The sequence below is a fragment of the Camelina sativa genome, chromosome 11 (assembly GCF_030686135.1).
Source record: "Camelina sativa cultivar CO46 ecotype springtype chromosome 11, ASM3068613v1".
NCBI classification, from domain to species: domain Eukaryota; kingdom Viridiplantae; phylum Streptophyta; class Magnoliopsida; order Brassicales; family Brassicaceae; genus Camelina; species Camelina sativa.
The window spans coordinates 10138950-10164802 of NC_141890.1; the positions used below are offsets into that span (position 1 = coordinate 10138950).

At 29.4% G+C, this 25853-nt stretch overlaps 1 protein-coding gene and 5 pseudogenes across 4 annotated transcripts; 3 read left to right on the top strand and 3 right to left on the bottom strand.

Moving 5' to 3' along the window:
• The first annotated feature begins 87 nt into the window (after positions 1-87).
• Positions 88-1771, top strand: LOC104722829 (putative F-box protein At5g66830 pseudogene; annotated as a pseudogene). The gene has a single exon (XR_015571577.1). The product of XR_015571577.1 is annotated as a putative F-box protein At5g66830 pseudogene (transcript).
• Positions 1722-2948, bottom strand: LOC109127255 (putative F-box protein At4g22060 pseudogene; annotated as a pseudogene). The gene has a single exon (XR_015571578.1). The product of XR_015571578.1 is annotated as a putative F-box protein At4g22060 pseudogene (transcript).
• A 3503-nt stretch (positions 2949-6451) lies between these two features.
• Positions 6452-8157, bottom strand: LOC104722830 (cardosin-F-like; annotated as a pseudogene). The gene is made up of 5 exons (XR_002034143.2): positions 7832-8157; positions 7242-7741; positions 7017-7147; positions 6870-6937; positions 6452-6786 (listed from the first exon to the last, which is right to left on the bottom strand). The product of XR_002034143.2 is annotated as a cardosin-F-like (transcript).
• A 5256-nt stretch (positions 8158-13413) lies between these two features.
• On the bottom strand, positions 13414-14976 carry LOC109127511 (putative F-box protein At4g22060 pseudogene; annotated as a pseudogene).
• Positions 14977-17455: 2479 nt separating this feature from the next.
• Positions 17456-18865, top strand: LOC109127256 (putative F-box protein At5g66830 pseudogene; annotated as a pseudogene).
• A 2076-nt stretch (positions 18866-20941) lies between these two features.
• Positions 20942-21732, top strand: LOC147933814 (uncharacterized). Its single transcript, XM_087472339.1, has 2 exons — positions 20942-21256; positions 21370-21732. The coding sequence occupies exons 1-2, from the start codon at positions 20942-20944 to the stop codon at positions 21730-21732; spliced, it is 678 nt and encodes a 225-aa protein (XP_087328465.1).
• Positions 21733-25853: the final 4121 nt, after the last annotated feature.

A 25853-nucleotide genomic window follows, 5' to 3' on the forward strand; every position in this document is an offset into this window, starting at 1 on the left:
TGAATACAAATTACGCATATCAATAAACATGGTAAACCATGAAAATGAGAAAGCTATTTTCGGAAGAATTAGTTACCTATAAACATGCATGTAAACCATGAAAGTAAAAACTCTATTTTCTTTCAAGCTACAATACTTCACCGTTAAGGTCTACTTCTCTCTCAGCCGCTCATAAAGCTACGTACGTCAGATGGCCTCCCCACCAGCTCCAGATCCCGCCGTCTCCAACTACACCACCGCAGTCCATCGGTCATGTCCGAAAAGAAATCGCCATTGCTGGTCTAACCTTCCTCCAGATCTTCTTCAAATTGTTTTTGAACGTCTTGGCTTTACCGATTTCAAACGAGCTAAATCCGTTTGTACATTTTGGGAATCCGCTTCGAGAAAATCTCAGCCTAAGAATCAGATCCCTTGGCTGATTCTCTTCCCCAAGGACAACAATTACGGTCTCTTGTTCAATCCTGAAGAACAAGGAAAGCTTTACAAAACTCAAGACCTTGGTGATGACTTTGCGAAGAGTTTTTGTGTTGGGGCTTATAGAAGTTGGCTTTTGATGCTAGACCCTCAATATAGAGATTGTGCTAACCCTTTATACAACCTTTATATTTTAGATCTTTTGACCCGCGAGAGATCCACTTTACCAACTTTAGAATCAGAATTTGGTCTCATCCCTCCAGTGTTTTGGGTAGACGAAAAAACAAAAGACTACTTAGTTATAGGGATGTTCGATGAGGAAAATGTAGTTTCTTTCAAGAAAGGAGATAACTCGTGGAAACAGGTTCATGAGTTGTCAGGCATTGGAGAGTGTTTTAATATAGTATACAAAGATCACAAGCTTTATTGCCTCGGCTATTGTAAACTCAAGATTTTTGATTTCTCTACAGATAAACCAGTAAAAGTTTTCAAAATCAGCGTACGTGGATACATACTAATATTGTTGAGATGTCCTGGAAGAATGCCTCAAAATATCCCTTTGACTCGTATGAAGAATAATGTGGTTGTCACATTAAGTGGAGATGTCTTAATTGTTACCAGCATACGTCAGGGTGGGTCCAAAATATGGAACTTTGAAATCTACAAGATGGATTCTTCCAAAGGGAACAAGTGGGAGCAAAAATTTTCTATAGGTAATGAGGCAATTCTTTTGGATTTAGGTATTACAGTGCTTGCTGAGGATATTGGAGGAATAAAGAAAAATTCGATCTACTTCAACGCCACTGATTATGATGATCAACATGATGAAAACGATGTTTTCATATTCAGTCTTGATACTAAGAAGGTTGAACAACCCCACCAATCTGTTTGTTCCTCTGTTCCTGGCTCAAATGCCCGATGGTTTCTACCAAGTTTTAAACGAGAATGATTTACCCTATCTTCAGTATTTTTTTTTTCAATATCCAGTACCATCCATCCAATGAAGCACACATCGTTGCTACTATTCGAGTTAAACCAGAACCGAGGCCTGTAAAGCTGAACTATACAACAAAAACCCTAACACTGGTCCAGAAACTGCCTTAGCCAGGTTTATTCAATAAATTGTTATTTTTATTTTTTTTGTTAAATAAAAGATATTTTAGGCCAATGTTCATACAAACACTAGGTCCGGACCAGACTTATAAACAAGTTTGGTTTCTACCATTATGTTATGTCGTATAAGAAGAGTTGGCTTGTGAGTCGTGTAATGCTGAATTTTACTATAGTGACTTCGTCCGCAGTTTAAGTTCTTCTTAATTCACATATATATACTTACCATCTGTCTTCATTTGAAATCTAATGATCTCATATATATACTTTCACACTTATAAAGAAAAGATACACAAATCCAACATAATATGTTTAGGGAATTAAAAAAATATATATACAAAAAAACATTGAAAGTATACAAACGGAGTTGAGATCAGTCATGTTTGTTTGAAACTTGGCACAAACCATCGTGCATTAGATGATTGAATGGACGAACAAATAGCTTGATGTGGTCTTTCAACCTCATTTGTGTCCAAATTAAAGATTAATATATCTTTTTCACTCCAATCACGGTGATCAAAACGATAGCCACTGAAATATATTGAGTTTTTATTGATTCCTTTGGTGGTGCTGGCACGCACGGTGATACGTTGATCGAAAAGTATTGCCTCGTCTCCCAAGCAAGTTAGTTTCTCCCACTTAGTATTTGAAGAATTCATCTTGTAGAAAACTATTGTGTCAAGTTTACAAGACTTAACAAGTTTCCCAAGATTATCTTCTTTTCTGGAATAAACCAGATATCCGAATCTCGAGTAACGAATAGACCATATAACCACATAATCTTTGGTTTTTTCGTCTATCCATAACGAAGGGTGGTAAATATCAATGTGTTTATGAGGATCTCCAATATATCCGCCATCAATTTTTATACGAAACATATCATCTATGGTTCGTTCAATCTTTATCCTACCAAATTGAGACTCTACAGACAGAAGATCAATCTTCTCGCGGGTGAGTAGATTCATAATGTAGAGATTAGATCGAGGATCTCGCATATAGAGCCAGCTACCACAAATAGCTAAACAATGACTATTTGCAAAGTTATCACCGAGATCTTGAATTCTAGACACTTTTTCTTTTTCCTGAGGATTAAGCAAAAGACAATAATCTTTACCTTTCTCTGGAAATAGAATCAGCCAAGGGTTTTGATTGTTTGGTGTTGATTGTCTTGAAGCACATAACCGAGATGGACATGCTGAGTTAGCTTGTTCTGCAAATCCAAGACATTTGAATACCTTGTTCATGAGATTTGAAGAAAGTTTGGACCAGCCTGATCCAGTTGAGACTTGATAAGGAGTATCCATCATACAGTTTTTGAGTGTGTCTATTATAAAAAATAGCTCACATAAGTTTTAATCAAAAATGATTATTGTCTGGCTAATATAGTACATTAGAAACTAGAGAAGCTCCATCTTTTTAATAACCAAAATAATTTTTAAAAAGAAAGCTCACCCTACTCCAATTTAAAAAGAGACATGAATCTCACAATATATATATTTTTTAGAACAAATGGATACATTTCTATATGAGATATATGGTGTATATAGTATTTTTTAATTTTTGATATATCTCCTATATATTAATAGAGAAGCACTCTCACAAAAAAGTAGAGGTGTCGCGCTCACAGAGCTCCTGTAATTTTTTTTAAATAAATCCATTACCTCTCATTATTATTTACATAAATATGCTATTAAAATATTATGAGCCAATGTTTTTTTCTATTAGTTTTTTAAAATAAAATATCTAATCAACTATAAATCCAAAAAATATATTTAATTACCATTTACATAACCTATTTACTTATTAAAAGTAAATTACATTTCACAAACAAGAAATAAAATTATTCATTTATTTACCACTTATCACTTTTCTCATTGCATTTTTAAACTTAGGAATAGTTTAAATTAAATCGGTTAGTCTAAAAAAAATTGATTTATCTATTTAATGGAATAGTGATATAGATAAGTGAAACGTAAATTATGAAAATTTGATTTTTAGAAACACAAAAAACATCAAAACTTTCTACACCACTTTAAAATAAATGGATACATTTCTATATGAGATATATTGTGTATATAGTACTTTTTAATAATTTGATATATAGATATATATTTGAATATCTTATATAATAAGAGAATGTTTTCTCCTATCTTTCCATAACACGATGACATTTGGCCGCGTATATTTCGACACATGTCTTCACTTCTCAATTATTAAATTCTTTTAATTCATTTTTCTTAAATTACATACATTATTTTTCATATTCACTAAGTTTAAATGTTATTTTCTTTACTAAAAATATATATTGACATTTATATATGCAATGTCCTTTTAGTAATTATATATAGATATAATTTATATTTTATATAATTATCATAACATTATAATTTCACATAGGTATTATTTATCAATATTTTATATAATTCCCATAACATTATAATTTTAAAATAAGAAGGAATTAAATATTAATATTATAATTTTGGAAAAAATACATTTCCAATAATTAAAGATTTAAATATTAATATCATAATTTTGGAACAATATAATGTGATAGTTATTAAACTCTTTACTAATTTCAAGCTATACAAATATTATAATATTATATTAATTATTTTTTGACAAAAAAATCATAATATTTGTTTCACAGTTTTTGTGTTAAAATAATTTAAAGATATAAAACAATATGATATTTATTTTTCTTTAATAGTTATCATTAACACAATTTATTGCATATTAATTATTTAAAATGTAACTCCCATGATGTTTGAGAAAATTTAGAAACAAATCTTTCATCATATGAATAACCATTAATGTATTAACTGCAATACAATTTGTGTTTTACAAAAAAAAAACAAAAACAAAGACAAAACCTATGGTATATTTATTCTTTGAAATTTAACTGTAACTCCCATGATGTTTGACCAAAAAAAAAATGAAAAACCTCTCATACTACTACAAATTTATCTATAAATAGCTAGACAAAGTCTTCATCAAATATCATATTCTACCTTTCTCATAATTTTCTTCATTTTGTAATATTTAACTTTTTTCTTTATGTGACATTTGTAGGTATTGAAATAAATAAGTTGAGTCAAAATTTTGGATCATACATAGAAGTGAACATGTGACATGTGGTTATTCATTAGAAAGATTTAGATGAAGAAGGTCTTAAGCACAAAACGCATTCTCACTTGTAAATGTTGGTAAATCTTGTTTCAAATGCCTATTTTGTATATCAATATTGTAATTTGTTTTTCTTTTGATCCATTTGATAATTTTTTAGTATAAAAATTTTAGTTTTGGATCATAATTCATAAACCCTAATAGATTTTATATCTTAGTCACAATATTTATGCTACTTATTACCCATGCTATATTTATACAAGTGTGTTCGTATGTATTACCCATGAAAATGAGTTTAAACAAATATTAACTGTTTCAAATACTATTACTTTAATTTTGTTCATTAACGTTACAACTGTGTTTGTATGTAGTTATTAACTTTCTTCCGATAACCATTTCCATGGTTCTTTATTTTATTTATAGGTTATGACTTCGAATGAGAAAGATTTTGCGATAGTTTAGGGTTTAGGATCAGGGAAGATTTGGATGTCTAAGTGATATATATCTGATTAATGGGTTTCCAAAGCCATGTGATTCTTCCAAATTCAGCTTTTTTTTTCTTTCATGATCGATTGTTGATGATGTGATGATAGTTCTTACCCGCAAGCAGAGCAAAGCAATGAGATTTGACCATGTGTGCAAGTCGAAAGATCCAAAGATTACCCTAAGCTAATCCCAATTGCATTAGTTATTGTAACAACCCGTTCCGTAGACCTCACTAGCCTCACTGAAAGTTTCTCGAACATCACGCAAGTCTACTTCTAATAAATAATAATTTATAAACACACAATAATGGAAATTGGTACTTGGAGAAACAAAAACCAGTATACTTGTACATTAGATATATGCATATAGGAATTGTATAATTTTAAAAATAAAAATGTGGGCCAATTTTTAAATATCTCTGAAATACATCTAATTTTGAATTAAAGATTTGTTATACTGTATGTCTAAATATGAACCGTATATACAAACCTCACTTTGCCAAATAAATAGGTGTGAGATTCTTGTCTCTTTTGAGTTTAGAGCTTTGTATGACCCAAAAACTCAATTCTGATAGGTTTTTGAGCTAACAAAAAGTCAAAACTAATAAAAGAGGATTAAAACATAAGAACATTTCTAACCAAACGACCCAGTTAGTCATTGACGATTTTATGGTTCACTTGTTGCCTCTTTAGAATCAGTCTATTTTCTTGAAGGCAATAAAAACATCAGTTCCACATTTGTGTCACTTGATTGGTTATTTTCAAACGGTGGATCATGGTCATATACTATAGTATGTTCTAAATAACAAAATTGTCGGGCAATAACATTGCGTTTTCATCATCAAACTAAGAAAAATCCGATCGAACAATGAAACCTACTGTTTCCTTCAGAGCTTTTCTTGCGCGCCAATATAGACCATTAGGTGTCTTATATTTATTATTAGGTAAGTGTCAATGTATCTTATATTTCACGTTGACATCTCATATTTATTTAATTAGACTATTAAACTAGAATTGTAGCCGTGGTAGAGCACTAGTTAAAATTCTTTTTGTTTATTTTGTAATTTTTATTTAAAGCACCATATGTTTTACAAGTTTTTTTTTCTTTTTGGATGAAACATTATGCCATAAAATCATATGCTAAATATGACTTATGAAAAAAACATCTGTTTTGTAAGATCTATTATAGTATAACTAGATTTTTGACCTGCAGGTTAAGTTCTTTGATAAAAAAAAAATTTAATTTTTTTTTGTTATTTTTTTTGATTTGTTTAGTGTTTAAAGTTATATAATTTTATTTTGACTGTTATGACTACGCATTATTGTACAACTTTTGATTATTGAATAAAGATACTTTGTAGAGCTTATTGTGCAAAGTTCCGAGAAGAGGATTCTCAAATCTTAAAAGCTTTCGTTCACAGAGCCTTGAGGGGAGGACTCTCAATTCTATCTTTATCGTTGATGATGGATTCATTCGTACTCGACAAAATCTGTTCGTGAACCTGAGTTCTTTTGAAAATCTTGCGTTCTCCTCTGTTATTAGCTTCCGTTCTCTATCACTTATGCTGCTACAGCAAAGCCGATTCTTGGTTTCTTACTATCTTGGTAATCAAAGACTGTATGGTATGGCCGCATGAATGCTTCACCCAAAAACCTAAATTCCAAAACAGCACGTATTATATATATAGTTTATGTAACAAGAGAAATTCTGATGAGAACAACATATTCACAACTTACCAGCGGTGGGCCACCAAGAATCGGCTGAAGCATTCAGTTTTAGGTCCTGTACTATGTATGGCTATGTACTGAAAGAAATATAAAGGGAAAAAATCAAGAATAAATAGAGAGAAACAGCTAGCAAAGGATAAAGAAACCTGATCATACATTTCTCGGGGTGAGTGGAAAAAGTTTTCCTCCGATTGTGAAGGATATATTCGGCAACTTATCAACCTTGGAGCAATCAACTTCTCTAGTCGAGGTGGCCCAATTGCTTTATTGATCCAACTAATAGCTGGCTAAGTATTACAGAAGAAATAAAATTATAACTTTTTATGATACAAAATAATATAATATATATGTATGTATATTCATAGTATTTAAATCTCTCACCGCTGGACCTAAGATGTCAGTCATCCCAGAGTCAATAACTACTGTACACTGCGCAGCACAATGTTTAGTTGGTTCTTTACCCATGATTATTCTAGATATTGTAATTTCCCAATAATTCCTTAGCCCTTTCAGAAGTGGAACATAAACATGTTCTCCCTTGAAATGATTGGGGTCAAATCCCCCAAACACTATTTGCCCACCATCTGGATCTTCATGTTGTTCATCTCCATGGTAAGACCTTAACCAAATAGAGAAAACATGCTTACTAATTAAATTTTTCTTCACCATGTTTTCCCAAACTGTAACTGTTCCCTTCAAAGCAAGAGATGGAAAGGCCAATCCTAAAACGCCATCAAACACAACTGTTTTGAAAAAATCACTGGGCACAGTCCCTTGTACGAAATCTTGTCCTTCAAGTAAAAGTCCACCAATCGTAACATTTTCCTGTGCTAGAATACCCTTGACATTAGCCTCATTATATCGTACGGTTACCACTTTTCCTGATGTACAATGAGAGACTTAACAATTAGAACATAAGTATGCAAGTAGGTAACAACATGCTAGAAAGAGTGAGAGGGTAAACAAAATACCGTTCGTCATGTGCGTCTTAGATGCTTTGGCATTATATAAAGGATGGGGAAATACACATGTAGATGTAGGCCACCTTTCAGATGGAGCCCATAAATCAGAGCTTCCTGTGTCGAACACAACTCTGAACTTTCGTAAACCCAATACTTGTTCACCGCCGACACTCAGGGTTTTCCTCTTTAGTTTGACACTCACGGTGGCATTAGATATTGTCATTCCTCGGGTAGTGGAAATAATCGCAACAAATGACAGGAAAAGAAAAAAATAAAGAAGATGGATTTTTCCATGAGAAAAGTTCATAGTCATAGTTTTTGTTATTTTTGTTATACAGTACAAAGAGTTTACTGATTTGGGGATTATAAATGGGTTTGGTAATAGATCTTTTGTTTGCCCGGTTCTTAGTCCATAACTTGTTCAATGTTTTAACTCAGTAATTCTAGCGTTTTTTCTCTCTCTCTTTTTTTTTTTGTATAAAAATTGTCTTATCATAATCGTTCACTAAGAATAGCTACACAGTTAACTGAACTCGGTCGCTCACTGCTTGATCGACAGCAGGTAAAACGCCTAAATGAGCGGGAAATATACTCGTTTTTCTAAGGGTCCGAATGGCATTAAATATATTGAAAACGCCACTTATTCGGTGGCCGAGAGCGACAGTGCCGCCAGTGCAGCAATTGCATCTGATCCAAACTTTGCAAAGCGGCTCTAGCAGCAGCAATTACATCCATTATGAACGGTTCCAGTCATCAGAACAAAAACACCAATAATAATAATACGTGGCTACGAGCAACGGGTGACAAATAAGAGTTTTCAGTTTGATGATCAAGTTTATTTTTTCGTACTTTGTTTTGAGCTTTGGATGTGTAACTTCACAAGTAACTTTCCTACAAGTTGTAGTCCAATGATCGACAAAAAAAATAATAATAATAAGGATCTTAAGAACAGGACCGGTCTTAGGAAAATAGTGGCTTAAAGCAATTTTTATATATAGTGTTTTCTAAATTTATGAACTATAAATAATATAATATTCAAAGTTAAAAATAAAATAAAAAATAAGAATAATGCCTATTTAGGGTTTGAACCCACTAACTTGGATGCATTTTGAGGCTACATAACCATTTTGCTAAGAAATATTATTTGAAAACTGATCCAAAAATTTAGAATATAAGATGTGGCCTAAAGCAGATGATTTGGCTGCCTTATGGACGGGCCCGCACTGCTTAAGAACATGTTTCTTTTTTCTCTGTTCTTCATGTAAGATCAACGATAGTGTTCAAAATTAAACATCTCTTTAAACATATATTTTCTTCAATATCAACTCCCATGTATTTTCTTTTACATATGTATCATTTTCTTATATACTATTTTTAACATTGAATCTTAAAAAAGTATTGCTATAGTTAGGAATTTTAGATTAAAACATCCTAAAAATAAGGAAGAAAAATGAAAACAAAGTACGCATATCAATACATTATTGTACGGTCACGAACACACGAACTGTACGGTCTTGTCGATTTTATAAGAAAACTAATCAATTAATTAACCGGTTCACGGAAGAACTAGTTGATCCATCAAACTCTATAAGCGTGGTAAACCAAAAATTAGATAGAAGTAATATTTTCAGATTTAAAAATGAATAGATAATAATAAAGTATTTTATTTTAGAATGCGTTGTACACTATGAAATTCTACGTTTCTATGTTTATATCCCAATCATAATTCTTCTTCTCATAATAAGATAAAACATAGAATTTGAACATGGCCTCTATTTTATAAATACTAAATAAATGAATTGGTTAGTGTATGTTGCTTGTCCCCTTTTTTAGGTTGTGCTTTAAGCCTTTACGCTCTATTAATAGGTCGATCAAGCGTCTGGTATATATAGTTAGACAAATTTTCTCTTTGTAGATGTTCTTTGAGCAGAAGAAAATGAAAAAAGCATTATTTATGCATCGTAATTTATCAATTATATATTGCATCATAATTTGTTGTTGACCGTATAGTCACCCGTCCATGTTTTATTAAATTGTCGATCTATATACGTAAGAAAGAAAAGAAAAGAAAAGAAAAAAATCATCATGAGACCTTTTTCATGTCTTCTTGCTTCATTATCAGTGTTACGGTTTGATTGTTTTAGTTATTTTATTATCTGGTCTGGTAAATTGTTGGTTTGTTAAAAGTGAAAACCGAGATTCATATTTTGTTGTTTAGTTACCGAGATCTATAATTATCATCTGGTTTAAACTACCGATCACAAAAGTTAGATTTATACAACTAAATGTAATTGTTTTGTTTGCTTGATTTATTTGGTCAGAATTTGCTGTTGCAACATGAGTTGATGGACAAGCAAGTGGTGGAGGCTAGTGTCTTTGTCTCCGAGTTCTTATGAGTAATCTTCATGTTTATCGAGATAAGTCCCATCTTCATGTTTTATGATTTAGCAAACTAATAAGCACCGTATAGCTTAATCGTGAATAGCTTATAAAAAAAAAAAAACCTATATTTGTTGGTGATACATATATGCATATTATACACAAGGAACGTATATGTGTCTTGTGCATATATAATAAAATAAAATAAATAAATAAAAATATATAGAATTTATTATTATAAAATAATTAAAATAATATAATTATATTTCTTTGTAAAACTTTTTAGATTTTAAGGTAAAATCTTTAGAGAAAAAAGATAAAATCTTTACAAAGAATATATATATAAAATGGTGTTTAATACTTATTTAACATTCATTTATATGATTGTTTATAATGTTTGTGATTAATTTTATTTGTTTAATCACAAATTTAAATCTAATTAAAATTAGATATAATATCATGATGAAATATTTTCAATCATATCTCCAACCTTTCTTGGTGAATAAATTGAAAATTTAGTAACAAATTACTAAATAATTTAAATAACGATTATTGATCATGTTTTTTTGGCATCACTTCTACGAGGAGGTTTAAGTCCAAGTATATGACCATAAAAATTTAATAGTTCTTTAGAATAATCTAAAGAAAGTAAATGACTAAAAGTCTATAAGAGAATTAATTTCTTTTCAATTATACCAAGATTATATAATAGAAAATAATATCGTTTATGAAAAGATATTAGATAATATATACATTATTAGTCACAAAATATTGTTGTCATGTAGACATAATATAGTGAAAAGTATATTTTAAATATTTTATAATCTTGTTATTTGTGAATGAGTAAAATTATGAGATGTTGATGTGAATCACATCCTATTGGGCTGGTCTATTCTTTGAAGTGAATATGACTCTATGCTATAAGTGGTTTCCACTATTCTACTACAATATTAAGATGTAGTAGAAAAAGTATTGAAAGCTCTTGAAGAGTATATGTACTATTGTCTATGGGAACACAAATTAATATTAATGTGTTATAGTCTCCCAAGTCTCAAAATTTAAAAGGGTCCAAGATATCATACATGACCCAATGTGAGAATGTCATTGATTACAATGGGATTCAAATCGAGATTGATAGACATGAAGTGTCATCATCTCGAGGGGGAGAATTAAGGAATCCCACATACAGAAGTGATGAAACAGATATAAGATCATCTTTACATCCAAAATGAGTCTAATTACTCATATGATAGTTCAAATCTTGAAGATTTGAAAAGTAATCATGTTGAGACAATAAGCGAAGAAAATACTTTGAAATCATAAGTATTATTACCCAAGACAATAAAAGTATTTTAGAGATTATATGCATTATCTAGAAAATAAAATTCTTTGTGAAAATCTCACTGTTTGGCATGACCGGTTAAGCCATTCCGGTTCAGTAGTGATGCGAAAGAATGATCAGAAATTTCTGAAAAGATTCTATAGAGAACCTAAAGAGTTTTTCTAGTGATTTATTATGTGTGCTGCTTTACAAAGCAAGCCGATTATATGGCTTTCACCGACCCCATGAATTTGGATAGTGTCAATTTTCTGGTACATATGCAAAGAGATATTGTGGACTGATCATCCATCATATATTCGAGTTTGCAAGAGTAGTTGGTTAATTGACAATGGTGGTGAAACCAGGCTATGTGATTGACAAAAATGACTCTATATGTCAATAAATTCGCATCGAGCCAACAAATTATCATGAGTTATCCCCATTACAATTGGTTTGGGTCAGAGACCAGATATATTCCATCTAAATGTGTTATACATTTTGAGTTGCTCCACCACGGTGATTAAGATGGAATTTGAAAGAATGTTGGAAATATGTTGGATATGAGTCTCTTTTAAATATTGAGTATCTCAAGAATTTGAGGCTTGAGATTCAGAGACTGTTTTAGTGAGACAGTCTTTCCAACATGAGGGATATACCTTTGTTTAACAAATTTCACCATTTTTCAATTTCGAAAACTATAGATAATATTGATCATTCAAACTATTATAATTATTTAGAATTCTAAATAATAATATGCACCAAATCCTTCTAGATTTAATCGGTAACATGAATTTATAATTTAACACTAAAAACATAGTCTCAAGTTTTAATATATATATATATATATATTAATTATATTATACTATAATTGAAAATAATAATATATACCAACTTTTAATCTAATTTAACACATAGGTATGCTGTATGTTACAAATATAATTAATTATATTATACTATAATTGAATAACCTTTTGATTTTAAAAAACCTTTTAAAACTCTTATTTTCTTTATCCTAATAAATGTAAATCTTGAAAGTAATTTTTTTTTCATTAAATATATGATAGCTTTATTTTTCTCCTCTTTCTAGCTTTTTACAAATACTTACATAATTATTATATATTATGATAGAAATAACTAATTTTCTCCCTTTAACTTGCCGAAGGATCGTGAGAAATAACTAATTTTTATTTATGTAATCCATGTCTTATATTTCACGTTGACATCTTGTACCTGCAGATCAATTGGTGACAACTTGTCATGTGGGAAGGTTGTTATGGGGTGAGGACCAGGGTTCGAGGAACGTATGTAGTACCAATAACCTACTGATAGATTTGGATATCCACAGTGATGGGTTAGGATCGATGCCCTACAGGGCCAGCTTGGGATCTGTTGGGACAACTAGCAGTGGGCTAGCAGAGTCTACGGACGGTCCGTTGGGGCAGCTAGCGGGGGCTAGTGGGGTCCACGGGACGGGTTGTCACAATAATTTAAATATATTTTAAAAGATTAATAAAATATATATAATTTGTATAAATATTGTATAAATACAATAATGTATAAATATTTAAATACAACTATAATCGGTAATTAGTTGTCAATTGGTCACTAAATTTGGTGACTACATTATGACTATTTTGCGTTGTCGTAAAATAGTCGTAACGTAGTCGCTAAATTTAGTGACTATATTACGACTAAATTTACGACTATGCAAAATAGTTGTAATGTAGTCGTTATTTGGCGACTAATTTTACGACTATTTATTTTAGCCACTCTCGATTTACGACTACTGATTTTAGTTGCTATTTAGTCGTAACACATCGTTTAGTGACTAATAGTGCAGTCATTATTTGTCTATTTTCTTGTAGTGTTACTCACTAAAATCTCAGAGAAATGTTAAAAGGTGTTTTCCCCAAATATATTTTAAAAATTGAAAATTGTACATTTAATAAATCTTCCAAGAAGAAACACTGTAAGAATATGTGGATCAAAATGAAAATAAAAGGCCTTAATAATTTTACAATGTTATCTAAATTTGATATTTTTCCAATATGATTTTAAAACATTATATATTATATGATATATTTTAAGAAAAAGCTTTGAAAAGATATAACAGAGTTGAGATCAATCATGCATGTTTGAAATTTGGCACAAACCATCGAGCGCCAGATAATTGAATAGAGCGAAAAAATACTATGATGTGGTCTTTCAACATCTTGTGTGTCGAGACTGAAGACAAAGATATCTTCTTCACTCCAAACACGTTCTAATCCGTAATGACGAAGGGAACGATAACCACTAAAATATATTGATTTTCTATCAACTCCTTCGGTGGCGCTAGCAAGCACAGTGATACCTTGATCCAAAAGTATTGCCTCATTTTCCAAAGAAATAAGTTTCTCCCATTTGTTATTTGAAGAATCCATTTTGTAGATGCGGAAGGACCAAACATAATAATCACTACATATTATGCATTTAACTCTAACAAAATTCTCCAGTCATAGTGACCACAAGATGTTCTTTTTTAGCTTTCCTTATATCATATTCTTCAAGAACCTCGCTTTGAATTCCCTTTTCCTCCAGAATATCATAGTCGACTTGCGTTTCAAAGATTTGTCGCAGAATATCTCCAGAAAATTCCAAAACTTTGACATCACGCGATATACTATACAAGTAAATCTTATGATCTATGCATACTATATCAACAGTCTCAATCGTGTTAACACTGCAGTGATCAGCATGTTTCCAACAATCATCTCCTCTCTTTGAATAAACAAGATAGGATCGGATTGACCACAAAACCACATAATTTTTGGTTTTATCATCTATACATAATCTAGGAAAGTCAATACTGATGTGTTTTTCAGGATTTCCTCTAAATTTATCATCAATATTTAGACACAACATATCATCGATGGTTCTTGTAATATTTATCTTGCCAAATCGTGACACCACAGACGGAAGCCTAATCTTCTCACGAGTAAATGGATTCATAATAAAGAGATTATATCTAGCATCTTTCATAAAGAGCCAGCTTCCATAAATCGCCAAACAATGACTACTTTCGAATTCAACACCAAGATCTTGAATTCTATACACCTTCTTTTTTTCCTCAGAATTAAGAAGAAGACAATAATCTTTACCGTTTTTTGGAAACATAATGAGCCAAGGGATCTGATTGTTTGGCGATGATTGTCTCGAAGCATGTAACCAAGCGGGACACACTGATTTAGCTCGTTGGAAATCTACAAAACCAAGACGTTCAAAAACCATGTTCAAGAGATCTAAAAGGAAGTTTAGACCAGCTTGATCCATCAGACACCAGTGAGGGAGAAGTCATCAAAAAGTTTCTCAAACAAATTTTATCAAAACGAAATTTTCTCTAGCTAATAAAAAACATTAGTAACTAGCAGACCCGGCGCTAGAGATTTGGTAGCCACAAGATGTGTTTTTTTAGTTTTCCATATATCACCAACTCCATCTGTTTAAATAAGAGACCTAAATAAACCCCTAAACCGCTAAATGAAATCTTACCTACTCTAATCTAAAAAAAGACATGTATCTGATAATAATTAATTATATATTTATTTGATTTTTTAAAACAAGAAAAATGTTACTGTGTCATTAAGAGATTTGTACATATAACGTAACTATTTAATTTGTAATTGATTTATAATAATAAAGATTTATATTAACACCAAAAAATGTAGAGAGACATGTGTCTACATGCAATTTCTTTTGATGATAAATTCTTTATTTAATTTTGGAAAACAAGAAGTGGATTCATGTCCATAATTTATATTCATACATATATATATATATATATATATATATATATATTAATTTGTAAACTTGGAAAGATGAGTTGTATATCATCCATATTAAGATAAGAATCTCACACCTACTATTTTTTTTTTAATTTGGAAAGGTGAGTTGTATACGTACGGTCCATATTTAAAGGTGTAACAAATACATACGTTTTCATAAACAAGAAAAGAGTTATGATCTGATATACGGAGAAAATAAATATACCGTATAGAATCGTAGATACATGTAAATATGATATATGAAGGTTTTTTGGTTTAACAGATTTATTTGATAGATGTGAGATTCCTGTCCTTTCTGGGTTTGTATGTGCAGCTGAATTTATGTGTATGTAGTAAAAGAGAAGTAATTAAGAAGAAAGAAAAAGTCAAAAAAATGAAAGCTTATGTGTTCGTAACTATCTTCCACGCAAATCTATCTACACAAAACGACAAAATGAATTATATTTGTTTTTTTTCTAATTAAACTTATGACGATATAATAATATTCTTTCTCTTTCACAAAAATGTTATTCTAGCATAATTTTTTTTTCGAAATAAGTATCATTTTTGAATTAAACATAAATTTCCAACTTTAATCTCATATTTATTGAAAAATTTCAGGAGTTAATTTCAATTTTTAAGAGTATAAGAGATATTTTAATATGTTTTTTTAATTTGTGTGCAAAGTGTTAAAATGACATTTATTATGAAATAGAGGGTGTAATATTAAGCTTTATTAGTATTAATATTAAATTGAAGTAAAAGTTTGAAAATCAATGAAATTATATAAAATTTTGATTTATGAATAGGGTTTTTTTTTTTTCCAAAGCATCTAATGGACCTCTCAAAATGAAAATTCTTCAATAGAGGGTAACGAATTTGATTAATGTTAAATTTCATGCGTTGATAAGCCGAATGGAACTTCTTTATCATCAAAGTATATTGAATCTTAAAAAACTCCCATGTATCTTCTTTTATATATGTATCATTTTCTTATATACTATTTTTAACATTAAATCTTAAAAAGGTATTGCTATAGTTAGGAATTTTAGATTAAAACACCCAAAAAATAAGGAAGAAAACTGAAAACAAAGTACGCATATCAATACATTGTACGGTCACGAACACACGAACTGTACGCGTACGGTCTTGTCGATTTTATAAGAAAACTAATCAATTAATTAACCGGTACACCGATGAACTAGTTGACCCAATAACTCTAGGGTTTGTTAGCAAAATAGTATATTTTCAAAACTTAATTGGAATTGTAATACATTTACTATTTATAATTAAATAAATAAATGGGTTTTACTATTTGTGTAGTAGAAGAGATATGAGATAGATAAGAAAGTAGGGTATAGTGTAGTAATGTAAAATTACAAAAGGGTAGCTGCATAAAAGACATCCGCACATCATATTTACAGACACATGTACACTTAATATGATGTACGAATACAAAATTTATAAAAAATATTTAATATTATCAAATATCATTACACAAAATGCATATAAAAATATAAAGAAAAAACATAGATTTTTTTGTATCTCTAAAAAAATAAAAATATATATATATTAAATAATATTTTAGTTATTAGATTCAAGGGGTAATTTAATAAAAAAATATATATATTTAATTTCAATGGCACATTTGTAAAGAAAATGATTAGTAAGGATTAAAAAGTAATTCAAATAGTAGTAAATAGCGAAAGTGTGTGTTTTGCTAATTTTAAATAGTGAATATACTAATTCTCCAATTAAGTTTTAAAAATGTACTAAAACTCCAAATTCCTCGTAAACCAAATATTAGATAGAAGTAATATTTTTCAGATTTAAAAATGATTAGATAATAATAAAGTATTTTATGTTAGAATGCGTTGTAAACTATGAAATTATGCGTTTCTATGTTTATATGCCAATCATAATTCTTCTTCTCAAAACATAGAATGTGAACATGACCTTTATTTTATAAATGCTAAATAAATGAATTGGTTAGTGTATGTTGCTTGTCCCCTTTTTTAGGTTGTGCTTTAAGCCTTTAAGCTCTATTAATAGGTCGATCAAGCGTCTGGTATATATAGTTAGACAAATTTTCTCTTTATAGATGTTCTTTGAGCAGAAGAAAATGAAAAAAGCATTATTTCTCCCAGGCTTAAAGGCTTGACCGGTTCTATAGGTGTTAAGAGCTTTGTATACTCTCCCGGCCGGTAAGACTCCATCATATGGCCTCTCCTTCGCTGGCTGGGGATATGGATGTATCGTTCACTCGACAAGGTCCCAAAAGAAATCTTCATTGTTGGTCCATGCTTCCTCAAGATCTCCTTCAATCGATTTTTGAACGTCTTTGCTTTGCCGATTTTAAACATGCTAAATGTGTTTGTTCATCTTGGCAATCCGCTTCTAGACAATCTAAACCAAAAAATGAAATCCCTTGGATGATTCTATTCCCAAGCACAAAAATTATTGTTATTTGTTAAATCCTGAAGAAAAGGACAACAAGGTTTACAAAACTCAAGATCTCGGCAGCGACTTTGTAAAGAGTTTTTGTGTGGCGAGTTATAGAAGCTGGCTTGTAATGAAACCTCGATATGAATACATTGACGACCCTCAATATAATCTTTACATTTTAGATCTTTTAACCCGCGAGAGGATCAATCTACCAACTTTCGAATCGGAAACCGGACTCGCTTCTCCGATATTATGGATAGACGAGAAAATTAACTATTACCTAGTTATTGGAATGGTTGATGAAAAAAATGCGATTTCTTTCAAGAGAGGACACAACTCGTGGAAACAAATTCCTCTTATGTTAGATATCGCAGAGTGTTTTGACATGGTTTATAATGATCACAAGCTTTATTGTCTCAACTATTATAAACTCAAGATTTTTGATTTTTCTGGAGAAAATCCAGTTCAAGTTTTCAAAATTAGCGTGAGTGGATGCATACTAATATCTTCCTGTTTTGGCATGAGACTTCCTGGAATTCCATGGGAGGTCCAGAGAGCTTACTATAAGGATCGTATAGTAGTCACTGTAGGTGGAGATGTTTTAATTTTTAAGGGCCGACGTCCAAGATTGTGCCGAATATGGAACTTTGAAATCTACAAGATGGGTTCGTCCAAGGGGGACAAGTGGAAGGAAATTTTTTCTTTGGGAGACGAAGCAATTCTTTTGGATTTGGGTATCACAGTGCTCACCAAAGACATTAAAGGAATCAAGAGAAATTCGATCTACTTCAACGGCAATGACCTTGATGGTATATATGACAAAAACAATGTTTTCATATTCAGTCTCGATACAAAGAAGGTTGAACAAACACACTACTTTGTTTGTTTGTCCATTTTATGCAATGACGCGAGATGGTTCTTACCAAGTTTCAAACGATAATGATTGAGCCTATATTTTTTATTTGTTATATAATATAAATGTATTCTTGTTAAAAAAATCTTGATGCCTTTGAGCATGTAAAGCTTTTGATTTTCAATTATATATATATCTGTATATATAGATATCTTATTATAATAAGAGAAGGTTTTTTCTAACTTTGCCTAACAATGTGAATTAGATACTCTACTTTTGTAACACATGTCATTCTCTTTAATTTTAAATTTAATATTTTATTTTATTTGTATCTTATATATTGTATAGTTTGTAAAAAAAAAAAAGATAATTGCTGTATTTTGTGAAAAAAAGAAAAAAATAATTGCTGTATAGTTTGCTTTTTGAATTTCAACATTGTTACAAAAATATCTTCGTTCCATTTTTTAGTTTTAGCTTATAATATATTTCATAATGAAATCATACACCATAGAACCTAAAAAAAAAATATTGATCAACCCAACTAAAAAATATAAACAAATTGAAACCATATAAAAATAATTTGTCTCATACTTTTAAGTAAAAACTGAAACCAAATTAGTTTATGATAGACAAAATTAAAAATAAAGAAGATTTTTAATTATATATAAAATCATATTATATTCAATAATCATATATAACATATAATAAGAGAAGGTTTTTTCTAACTTTGCCTAACAATGTGACATTTGGCACTCTACTTTTGTGACACATGCCATTCTCATTAATTTTAAATTTAACATTTTATTTTTTATTTGATTTCATTTTATTTGTATCTTATATAGTGTATAGTTTGTAAAAAAAAAAAAAGAGAATTGCTGTATTTTGTGAAAAAAAATCAAGATAATTGCTGTATAGTTTGCTTTTTGAATTTCAACAATGTTACAAAAATATCTTCCTTCCATTTTTTAGTTTTAGCTTATAATATATTTCATAATGAAATCATACACCACCTAAAAAAAAATACTGATCAACCCAACTAAAATATATAAACAAATTGAAGCCACATAAAAATAAATTGTCTCATACTTTTACGTAAAAACTGAAACCAAATTAGTTTATGATAGACAAAACTAAAAATAAAGAAGATTTTTAATTATATATAAAATCATATTATATTCAATAATCATATATAATGTATTAAAGACACAACTCAAATTTGTATTTAATAGTATTCTATAAGTTACAGTTTGACTGTCTTTAAAACATATGTACTAAAAAAAAATGGTATCATAACATAATTGTTTTATCTCCCCCAAGAAATAATAGAAAACAATAGTTTCAAAATTAATTTGTTGTTAATTATACTATTTATTTTAAAACGATTAGAAGTAGAGACAATTTGTAGAAGAAAAAAATATGTATATTAAATTTGACACACTTTTATTTTCATGAATCATATACATAAAAGTAAGGTTTCACTCTCTCATTATTGGTCCACTTGGCAATGTAATTTAACAAAAAAAAAATTATATTAAAACACAAATTAAAAAACAATTAGTCTTCACATTTAACTCACATAATATAAAACTGAAATCATAAAAATTCTTCCTATAAATTATGCATTAAGTATTTCTCCACTAAGTTGTATTAAAACAAAACAATAAATTAGAATTGTAACTCTCATTTTTCTAAATGTAATTTTCAATCACTTCTCTTCCTATAAATATTCATTATCTTATTCTCTTAGTCTCTCACACTTTCATTCTCTCATCTTCTTCCACTATATCTCAAATCTTTTTTTTTTTGTGTTTTTTATTGTTATTGTTGTTGTATGGGTTAAAAAAAATCAAATCAAATATTATTGTAAAAGCTTAGTTTTAGAGTTTGTATATATGTATATCTTATATTGTTTTTTTAATGTTTTAAAAGGTTTAAGGATCGGGGGCTTCACTGGGTGGCTTGGGATAAAATGTGTAGAGATAAATCTGAGGGAGGGTTGGGATTTCGGGATTTGGAGACTTTTAACGATGCTTTATTGGCTAAACAGTATTGGCGTTTAATGCAGTTTCCGAATTCTTTATTTGCTCAAGTATTTAGAGGGCCATACTTCAGGAACAAACATCCGTTGATGGCAAAAAAAACCTTATTCTCCCTCATTTGGGTGGAGAAGCATTTTTTCAACTAAAAGTTTAGTGGAAAAAGGTGCCCGGTAGACGATTGGGTCAGGATTTAACATTTCGGTTTGGCGTGATCCCTGGATCCCTGATCAACATCCTCGACCTGCCAACGGTCGGGGACGGCTACTACACCCAAACCTAATGGTAAATCATTTGATTAATCCACGGACTAAAGAGTGGCATTTACCAATCCTCCAGGAATTTATTGATCCAGAGGATATTCAAACTATTCTGAGTTTGCCTATTAGCAAATCATTTCAACCAGATCGATTGGTATGGCATTATACACAATCTGGTCGGTATTCGGTTAAGTCAGGCTATACGGTAGCTCAAGCGATGAAGGCTGAAATTGAAGTCGGTCCCAACTTTAATGCCCTGAAGGCTCGGGCTTGGGATCTTCCAGTACCACCTAAAATCAGACACTTTTTCTGGCAGATCGCATATGGATCTCTTCCGGTGACGATGCGATTAGCCTCTCGGGAGTTAATTGTGACACAGTATGCAAGAGATGTGACCTAGAGGAAGAGTCTATTAATCATACCTTGTTTGAGTGTCCTCATTCCCGTCAGGTTTGGGAGAGGGTTTTTGATGGATCGGGCACGGAAAAATTCCCTTTTGGTTCGATCTATTCTAATCTAGATTTTATATATGGCAAAGGGTTAGCCCCTATGGCTTTAGGAACTACTCACAATTCGATATCGTATCTTGTCTGGTTCTTATGGAAGGATAGGAATAAAAAAGTTTTCCAAGGATTACAATCAGAGCCAATAGATATCATTACCGAGGCCTTACGTGAACAATTGTGGTGGGAGGAAGTCCAAATAGTTGCAAGGGTTGATTCCGCTTCAACGGAGTCCTTGCACGCTCCGGAGATGACAATTCATTGTCAAGTTGATGGTTTGTGGAAAGCTACAGAACAAAATTCGGATTGAGGATGGTGGTGTGGTGATGGTGAAAATCAGACTGTAGTTATGGGTGCCAGATGTCAACGACGCAGTGCATCCCCACTTCATTCAGAGTTAGAAGCATTATTATGGGCGATGGAGTGTATCCTTTCTAGAGGAATTGACTGACAGCGGTTTGAGACGAATTCAGCAGAGTTACTAGCGATGGTGCAAGCTCCGGAAGAGTGCCGGATTTTTCTACGCTTCTTGATGAGTTCCATGTGTTTAGTGCCTCCTTGCCTCTTTTTACCCTTTCGAAGATCCCAAGAACATCCAATGTGAAGGCTGATTGTTTAGCTCGATCTTCTAGATTGTTGTTGTCAGAAACGATTTTTGTAAACACATTTCCTCCAATTTGGTCAACTAACCTAGGAGTTTTATTTTAATTAATATTAGATTGAAAAATAAAAGTTTTTTTTTTCTTTTTGTCAACCATTGGGCCACAACTGGCCGGCCCATTAGCCAAATTCATACATTTGTAGGAACCGGAACTCGATCTCGGGTGTGATGGTGCCTTCTACAAATGGACTTACCTCCTGCCACTGCACTAAGGTCACTTCACTTCACAAAAACAAAAAAAGTTTATCTTTATTGTCTATTTTATATTAACATCTTATAAGTCATTATTTTTCATAATTTCTAACAATATTCACCACACAATAAGATCATGAAGTTGAAATGATCCATATCTAATTATCTATTATGTCTATGGTTATCTTATATATTCATGTATCATTTTTAATAATTTATAAAGATCAATACAATATTTAAAGATCACTATAATTATCCATTTATAAAGTCTATTCTTTTTTGTAAAGTCTATCAACTCTATTTATAAAGTCTAATTTGTTTTGTGATCCAATAGATAAATATGCAAAGATCAATATAATATTTATTTTATTTATGATTTGAGATTTTTGAAAACAAAAAGAACATAATTAAAAAATTGTTCTTTATGTTTTAATCAAAATGAAAAATGATCCTTAAAAGAAATCATAATTAACTGGAAGTGAAATATAAATAAATAATATAATTTTAAAAATACTATTTAACTAAATTCTCTAAACATGAAACCATTAGTATGAAATCTAGCACTATAAATTAAATTGATGAGTGAAAAACAAACAAAAAAACCAAAAAGATATAATTTATCCTTGGGGTTTTAAAAATTTTTGAGATTGAAGTTCAAAAAATTTTACAAGAAAACTAATTTAGTTTGTCACTTCAAAATAATATTTTTCATTTTGAAATATTATGTGTGAGTATTGAGTTTACATCAACAAACAACCAAATCACGTAAATTTTGATTGAGCCACTTGGTATTCCTTTTATTTTAAGTTATAACAAGTTAAAATATTTATTTATAATTAACTCACTTTTAAAGGCATGTAACTCCATTTAACTCAAATGTAACTTCAATCCAATAATTTTACATTAATTCATTCCTCTTACTAACTTATTTATCTTTCAAGAGAAAATGTTTTTGGTTAAATTTTAATATTTTTTAATTATTTTGGTTAGCTAAACTTATAGTCATATATATATATATATATAAACTTATGTGTATAAAATATTTCTCATTTCAAAGTTTAAAGCAATATATATATATATATATATATTGCTTTAAACTTTGAAATGAGAAATATTTTATACACAATAATGTATATGTAGTTACTAAATTTTACAATGACATTAAGAAAAACTCTTTAAATCAGTTATTAACCACTATAAAACATAATAAACATAGATTCACTCATATTATGAAATTTTTAAAATTTCTATATTATTATATATATATATATATATATATCAATTTGTAATAATTCTTTTTTAGTATTTGTTAATTTCGGTATAATAAATAACCATACCAATAAATGTTAACACAAGTGTACGGTTTAACTTGCACATCATTTCTATAAGAAATTTGAGATTCATATTTTAGTAAAAAAACCAAAATTCATTCTTTAATGTTATTGTTAATATTGTTAATAAAAAATTAAAGAACAATATTTTATTTTAACATAATTTCAGAAATATAATAAAAACTATTATGCATTCAACCACGCGTTGCGTGGACTAATACCTAGTTATTATTAAAAAATTAGTTAGACTTAGAGTATAAGATATATGTTTTGTGATATCGTTTTAATAAATTATTTTAAAATTGACTTATCATGTTATAAAATTATTTTTTGTTAACTATTACTTTTAGATATGAAAATAAAATTAATATATAGGACAACATAATTTATCTATCAAAGTAAGCTATTATACTTTTTTTTCTTAGAGTACTTATCAGTTTTTTTTTCCAAAAAAACCAATCTTTAAATAAATTAGTTTATCATAATTATTTAACGAACATAAAAATATTAATTAACTTTGCTGTAACTAATTGTTCTATTACTATAAAATGGTTTCATACATTTCAAAAAAAAAACTGAAACCAAATTAATTTATGATAGACTAATTCAATATAAAAGATTTTCTAATATATAAAAACTCACTTTATATTCAATAATCATATATATTGTATTAAAGACACAACTCAAATTTTTATTTGATGGTAATTTATAAGTTACATTTTGATTATGTTTAAATTATATGTACTAAAAAAACATAATAGTATCATAACATAATTGCTTTATCACCCTATGATATAACAGAAAACAATAATTTCAAAATTTAATTTATTGTCAATCATACTTGTTATATTAAAATGATTAGAAATAGAGACAATGCATAAAAAATAAAAATATATATTAAATTTCACACACTTTTATTTTCATGATTTTTTATAAAAACTGGTTAAACTTATAGTATAAGATATTTGTTTTGTGATATCGTTTTAATAAATTATTTTAAAATTGACTTATCATATATAAAACTATTTTTTCTTAACTATTACTTTTAGATGATGATAATAAAATTAATATATAGGACAACATAAAATTATCTATCAAAAAAATTAAGTAAGATCTTACACTTTTCTTTCTAGACTACTTATCAGTTTTTAATTTTCCAAAAAACAAAAAATTATTAAAAAAATATAATTTATCTTAACTATTTAGCGAAAATACCATATATATTTTACTTTGCTATAAGTAATGGTAGTATTACTATAGTAACATACTGTTTAAATAATTTCAACAATACATTGTAATCAAAAATATTTAGTAATATTTTTAAAAAAAATAAAAAATTAATTTAACATATTGTTATTGTGTAAAAGAGGGCAAAAATGAAAATGTTCAAAAAAGGGTAATTTTGAAAAAGATACCTGAAAAAGGGTATTTCTAACAAATTCTCTATTTACTTTAACTTTCCTCTTTTTCATGACCCTTCTATGAAACACTATATAATATATATAAATTATAAATTGTAGTTGAACCGTAGTATTATGAATAGTATTACTTATGATATATATTAACAATTAGATCTGTACATTTCATATATAATTGAATAAACACTTCATTTTATATTTCAAGTTAATAATGCATACATAAACCATCTATCGCGTGGGCTACTTTATAGTATATATATATATATATATATTGTTTTTTTATAAATATGCCAAAACAGGGTCTCAACAACGAGGCAAATCAATATCTATAACATTTTTAACAAAATCCTAATTTTAGGGAATTTAATGAAAAAAAAACCTCAACATTGGTCTGATCAATGTTAAACCCTCATCTGTTTTTTAGTTTATAAAACCATCAATTAAAAACCGTTAACAAATTTAACTAAATGTTCCAATCACAAGAAGAACGGTTCTTGAAGAACCTTTATGATATAGCTTAGTTTATTTAGTCATGGTAATTGTGTGTACTGGTAATTGTGGGTTATATATTCTTACAAGCATTTTTTCATGATACAGATTATAAAACTATGCAAAAATAAAATATTATAAAATTTGAAAATTTGATTAATCAAATGAAACTACATTTTATCTACAGATATGTTTTACCCCTTCCAATTCTTTCGACTGACCACGTTTAATCGCTTTAATAATTAAATATAAGAATTTTTTGACGTGTTAACATCGCAAGTTGAAACTATTTTCGGAAGAATTAGTTACCTATAAACATGGAAATGAGAAAACTATTCCT

Excerpts from the sequence above, each read along its gene's own strand:
- LOC147933814 (XM_087472339.1), top strand. The coding sequence starts at position 20,942 with ATGGTAAATCATTTGATTAATCCACGGACTAAAGAGTGGCATTTACCA. Across the intron at positions 21,257-21,369 it reads TCGCATATGGATCTCTTCCG|GTTTGGGAGAGGGTTTTTGA; the intron begins GTGACGATGCGA and ends CATTCCCGTCAG.